Source organism: Camelina sativa, chromosome 10 (genome assembly GCF_000633955.1).
Source record: "Camelina sativa cultivar DH55 chromosome 10, Cs, whole genome shotgun sequence".
In the NCBI taxonomy this organism is placed as follows: domain Eukaryota; kingdom Viridiplantae; phylum Streptophyta; class Magnoliopsida; order Brassicales; family Brassicaceae; genus Camelina; species Camelina sativa.
Genome location: NC_025694.1, coordinates 8,761,499 through 8,767,296, shown reverse-complemented (window position 1 = coordinate 8,767,296; position 5,798 = coordinate 8,761,499). Strand labels below are relative to the sequence as shown.

At 38.3% G+C, this 5,798-nt stretch overlaps 2 protein-coding genes and 1 pseudogene across 2 annotated transcripts in view; all 3 read right to left on the bottom strand.

Annotated features, from left to right (window-relative positions):
* Nucleotides 1–1,594, bottom strand: part of LOC104718023 — a 4,023-nt gene extending 2,429 nt beyond the window's left edge. Inside the window, exons 1-2 of the mRNA XM_019231254.1 lie at nt 1,551–1,594; nt 5–1,207 (exon numbers count right to left, since the gene is read on the bottom strand). Of these exons, the coding sequence (XP_019086799.1) occupies nt 5–941 (937 nt within the window). The 5' untranslated portion in view covers nt 942–1,207; nt 1,551–1,594. The remainder of the gene's footprint in view (nt 1–4; nt 1,208–1,550) is intronic.
* On the bottom strand, nt 1,720–3,300 carry LOC104720176 (annotated as a pseudogene).
* On the bottom strand, nt 3,220–5,484 carry LOC104718022 (probable sodium/metabolite cotransporter BASS6, chloroplastic). Its single transcript, XM_010435680.1, has 8 exons — nt 5,219–5,484; nt 5,039–5,124; nt 4,641–4,768; nt 4,337–4,530; nt 4,008–4,260; nt 3,654–3,907; nt 3,471–3,553; nt 3,220–3,399 (listed from the first exon to the last, which is right to left on the bottom strand). Exons 1-8 carry the CDS (start codon nt 5,391–5,393, stop codon nt 3,331–3,333), a joined length of 1,242 nt encoding a protein of 413 aa, XP_010433982.1. The 5' UTR covers nt 5,394–5,484; the 3' UTR covers nt 3,220–3,330.

Here is a 5,798-nt window from a genome sequence, read left to right as displayed (position 1 = left end):
GAACCATCCTCCTCATCTGATCTTGTCACTTCTTCAGTAACACTCTCTGGAGTTGTTTCTTCGGTCTCATGCGCGCAAGTTTCATTAGAATCATCAACCTCACCTGAAACTTGACCATTACAAGTGTTTGCTTCAACATCTATCTTATCAACTCCACTAGCAACCGAAGAGCTTGCTTCAGCATTCTTCTTCTTCTTCTTCCTTTGATTCTTCCTTATAAGAGTACAATCATCATCACTTTCAGCAGGTTCCAAATCAGGAATCCCTTCTCTCTCCCTAATTTCTCTGAATCCATCACTCTCAACCTCATCATCTCTTTGATCCAGTACGGTGACATCACATTGCGTTTCATCCTCGGGGGAACCGTACAAACAAAATATATCATTATAACCTAGGAAAGGGTTCTGTTCATCAGCAGAAGAAACGTTTTTTGAACCTTTCCTCTCATCTTCATTTGGATCATTCACGCACTTTGCCCCCTCAGACCCTAAACCTTCTTCACTTGACTTCTCTATACCTTCTTGACCATTGTTACTTGAACCACAAATTCCACCTCCAACCACGTTTTTCCCCGGATTCTGATCGTCATTGTTTCTCAACGGAGCTGTTTGAGGCTGATCACATACAAAACAATCAGAATCAGAATCAGAATCCGAGTTTGATTCTGATCCAGAACAGACCAGATCGCTACTTGACGAACCATCATCTGAATACGGAATCACGACCAATTCCTTATGAACAAACTGGTTAAGAACGCTAGTGAATTCTACAAGAGAACTAAAGTAAAGACGATGAGATTCCGCTAAGAGATACCTAGCATCTCTCGCTGCTCTTATCAAATCCTTCCTCTCCTCACACAGATTCAACAATGGAGTATTATTATCTCCCTTGGAACCAACAATACCCATTAATCTCTTTTTAAAAGAGAAAACAATACCCATTAATCTTAAACTTCCTTGATGAATCTCTCTCGAACCCGGATAAAACCCTAATTTGATTTCCTCGCTTTAACAACCGATCTTTCCTGGATTGATTGGGTTGAGGTTGTACCTTTTGACGACATCACTAAAAAGTTAAACCTTGGTTTGGCAGAAGTTATGAGTCAATGAACCCTAATTCAAAAGCAAATTCGATTGTTTTGTATAGCGAGGCTGAATATTTCTCTTTAGGTAATCGTGTGGAACCGTGTTTTGATCCAAAAATTCCCCTGTTATTTGAAAAGAAAAAAATTCAAAGTCTTTTCATGTCAGAAGATCTTATTAAGGTTGTCGGGTTCTGTAAGATTCAAAGTACACAACCTTTGACTTGATTCGTTTTATAACCCCAAAAACAAACATTAGATCGAGTTTGGGTATCAGCTACGTTCCTAACAATTCCGTTACCGAATTAACACAAACACCAACCCAAAAAAAGCGTAAAAGTAGATCTGAGTTTCCGATAGACACAAACTGACAAACACTAAGATAACACAAGGTCTTGTTCCGATCGGACAAACACACAAAATCAAACAATTCAATCTAAAAGCAAAACAAAAGAGATTGTGAATTTACCTGTCGTGAACCAGAGATCTCTCCTTCTTCTGATAATTTTTTTTTTCTGATCTTAATAAGAAAAATAAAAAAGTAAACTTCGTAAGATGTGTTGTTATATGAATCGATGATAAAAAAGGCAATTGTGAATTTACTAGAAATATAAAGCAAGATCTTTTGACTAATATACCACATTGGCAATTCTCGAAGATCCAGCTGCTTCTCCTACCACCAAAAAGGCTACACTCAGATTCCTGCAATAGGCAAATAGCAAACAAATCATATAAACCTTACTCTCATCCCCAATCAGGTGTTCCATAACAAGCAAAAGCCAGCTTTACCCGTCTGTAGAAATGGGACAATAGATATTTCACTTCAACGTTTTTGCTAACACAAATATGTGTTTTAGCTAGCCCTCACGGTTTTTCAGAGACTTCAATCTTGGATGACAACTTGTTGATTCGAAAGGCAGCGATGCACAAAGTAATATTACCGATCACAGTTAGTGCTGCCTGAAGCGCGACCAACACCTAATAATCCATCCCCCACCATTACAACATTCAGTGAGAGTAAAGAACACAAAACACACTTAAACAAGAGCTTAGCCAGTGTAAAAACCAGATAATCTGATTACCAAAGGGAAACAGACTTATAGGCAAAGTGAGAGTAAAGAATTTTATTGACCTCAAGATATTCATCATTGTAAAAGAAATGCCATGTGCATGCGCAGAGTGCTCTACCAAGCAAAGGTACCTGATCAAGAAGAACAACAAGTCTATCCTTCAACCAAAAAGCTCAGAAATTGAAACCATGTGCAAGCTATCTAAATACACAACATGCTGAGCATCTAGGAAAACAGCTAAGATAGCTCACCATTCCCCATGAGAGACCTTTCCAAGACTCATAACCCTTTCTTTCTCCATATTTCCACACCAACGCCATAGCCGTGACCCTTAAGTATCAAACAACAACCAGAATTAGGAAGAGATTACATTTTCTTGTATGTTTGCTTGCTCCAACTACATTTTTGAACTCAATCTGGCTTTGAAATGAGTTCATCTATGAAGTAATCACAAAGTTCAATTTCTAAATGCAAAGTCTTGATCTTTGAGATCAGTGTTAACACACTAAGGAGATGAAGAAGATTCTCATTCTGGTTTGATCTGAGCACATGTAACAACACCAGATACACTAACGTGTCACTATAGATTCAATGTTGTCTAGGTGAAATTTGAAATCAATAGGAGGAGCAAGGGAAGAAGGAGAAGAACCATTCGACAACGCTGGAAACATGAACTGCCCAAGTGGGTAAAGATAACGCATTAGCCGGTTCGCTTAGCTGAAGAGAATCCACCGCCGCCATAGCACTAGAATCTGGTCCCGCCGCGATGAACGCAGCCGCCACCAAACCGGTTCCGATAAGACCCGACAACGCAATTGGGTCATGGGTTAAGTTGCGGCTCCCAATCCGACTTTCATTTAAGGTGGTGAGAGGAGAAGATGAACTGGTCTTGATCGGAATTGGCCGCTGTTGAAGCTATCGCCATGGCTCAGCTTTTTTTCCTAAAATCAATTTCTAAAGTTCTGGTTTAATTTTGAACCGGGTTTGTCGTCGAACCGTCTTTTATTATTTCCCCAAGTCCACAACACTGACACACATACAACCAAATAATACAAGACGAAATGGAGATTGGTGAACTTAAATCTCAAATTACATTGAATTATATTACAAGAAGAAGTTCCAATAGTTTGTAGTATACATATGTATCATCAAAATGTGAAGTGAAACTAAATTACATTGTTAAATGTTTTTTTTTTCGTTAGACCAGATCATAACGAGAGTGAAACCCATCAATGACATTACCACCGTCTGCAAAACACAAATCATTAATAATCAAAAAAGGTTCAGATAATGTGAAGAAAATGTAGTTGAAAACTTACAGAGATAGCAGGAGGAATCCCCACAAGAGGATCTTGAAAGAACTTAGTCGCAAGCGCTAGAGCCAAAAGGCTACTCTGCATTCCTAAGACATTAAGAAGAAAAAAAAAACGTTTCTCTGCTCAAATCTTTATTATCCAGAATAGTGATATCTTGAAAATTTTCAAATACCAAAGATGCATTACCAGTTTCATAGGACAATGTTCTTTGCAAGGCTTTTGCGTCTGGAGCGTTACTAAAGACGGAACCCGTAAGGAAGTATCCAGCGAGGAAAGCAGAGAGATGAAACATTGTTACTAGTAACAAAATGGTGGCTCCAAACGGAGACATAACCGAGTTTATGTTCAATGCCAGTGGTGCTCCAATACAGCAAGCTGTGTCAAGAACCGATAGAATTGGGAGAAACGGTCGAATTGCATTAGATACTTTCGGGAACAACCTGTAAAAGAAGACACAAAAATCAGAAAGGAAAGTTTTGAAGCTCTGAGAAATAACATGTGCTAATATAATTCCCTTATAGTTGTAGAGTTTTGTCTCACTTGTTTAATAGCAATCCTGCAGCAATTGGTGCGATAACGACCTGGAGAATGCTGGATATCATTCCTTTTACATCAACAGGTAGTTTCTTCCCAATGAGCAATAGTGAAAGCATTGGTGTGATAAGAACTGCAGTAGCGGTTGATAGAGATGTCATGACAATGCTAAGAGGTGCCAATGCTGGATCAGTTAGGAAAGTTGCGTAGTTTGATAACTGAGCTCCACTAACACATGAAACCAACATGATTCCAGCACCTGAGATTGAGAAAGATTAGTCACACTATACAATCTATAAAGAGTGTTGAATGATGCGAGAGGGAATGAGATTAACCTATTGGAGTTGGGAGATTGAAAAGAGAAACAGCAGCTAGGCCAAAGACGAAACCTAGGAGAGGCTTAATGAGATATTGTCCAACATAACCAAGGAGAATAGCTTTTGGTCTTTTGAAGGCTTCAAGAAAGTCTTTCTCATCTGAATTGATACCAACCGCAAACATCAAGAATCCTAAAGCAGGTACAAAGTACCTAAAAAGAGAACAGGAGAGTGAAGCTTTAAGAAAACCTGATGTCAACAACTCAAATTCTAAGACCAATAAAACCTTGTTCTAATTCCATGAATGATATATAGCAAGAACCTCGATGTAAACCATGTGAAAGAAGGAGGATAGAGAAGAGCTAATATTGTACTCGCCAACACTACATGAGGAAGTATAGAGTTTGCTTTCTTCAGTGTATCCATTATAGAAACCTTCTCACTGAACATCTGAGACACAAAACAAAACATATAAATATAACTAAAATAACTATTTAACCTGCAAGCAACAACTAGATTCATGTAACAACTGGGATCATCAGAAAATGACTAACAAAGTAGCAGAACTGTGATTTAGGCATTTAGCTAATCAGATTTTCAATATTTAGATGAGAAAGTGCCAAAACCACATTTTTGACTTGAAGATGTCTCACACATCAATGTAACGATCGAATCTAAGTACAGCATCTAACACAGAAAAGGAAAGATCACAAAGTGCACCTCAAATGAATCAGCTCCAGGATTTAAACCCATATCCGAGAACTTATCGGATGCATAACTACGCCACAAATTCCTCGATCCGCCAACTATGTATTGATTAAAAAAAAAAAAAAAGTTGGATTTTTCAGATACCCAAAAACCAAAAAAGCCTGAAATCGATTGGAATAAGAAGAACAAAACCTTGAGAAACCGGTTTGATGCGAAGTGGAGAACTCAAAGAAGAAGAGTTCGTGAAGGTGTTGTTGATAGGCGGGAAAACTTGAATCTGTTGACTCCGATGGTAAACAGCTCGTGGTAGAAGACGAAATGTTGGCTTTACGTGTAGTACAGTTTCTATGGGATTGATCGAGTTCATTTTTGTTTTCTTCTTTCTTTTGACCTAGTTGAGAAATTAATGGCGAAACTCCGAGAGTGCTGGGAGAAGAGAAGAAGAAGAAGAAGATTCAGAGAATTCAGGAATCTGTCAACAACATCACAAACAAAACCCGACCCGAACAGGTCCAACCCGTTAAGAGGTTAACGGGCTGGGTCACATTGGGCCTGAAAAGGGTAAAGGGAATATATACATTTTTTTAATTTCTTGTGTAGTGAGAAAGACGCAATTAAAAAATTAGTGGTAGGGTTAAAAAAAAAAACATCGGTACAAAGCAAAGACACAAATCGAGGAGAAAACTTCGTCAGTGCGATTTGCCCCACAAAATTGGCTCTCTTCTTTTTCTTCTCTCTCACATTAATTTGTTTTTTTTTTTTTTTTTTTTTT

Bases quoted from the DNA above. Each gene is read 5' to 3' on its own strand.
- LOC104718022 (XM_010435680.1), bottom strand. From the start codon at position 5,393: ATGAACTCGATCAATCCCATAGAAACTGTACTACACGTAAAGCCAACA. The intron at 4,531-4,640 runs GTTCTTGCTATA...TTCTCTTTTTAG, and splicing joins TTCACATGGTTTACATCGAG to GTACTTTGTACCTGCTTTAG. The intron at 4,261-4,336 runs GTTAATCTCATT...TCTCAATCTCAG, and splicing joins CAATCTCCCAACTCCAATAG to GTGCTGGAATCATGTTGGTT.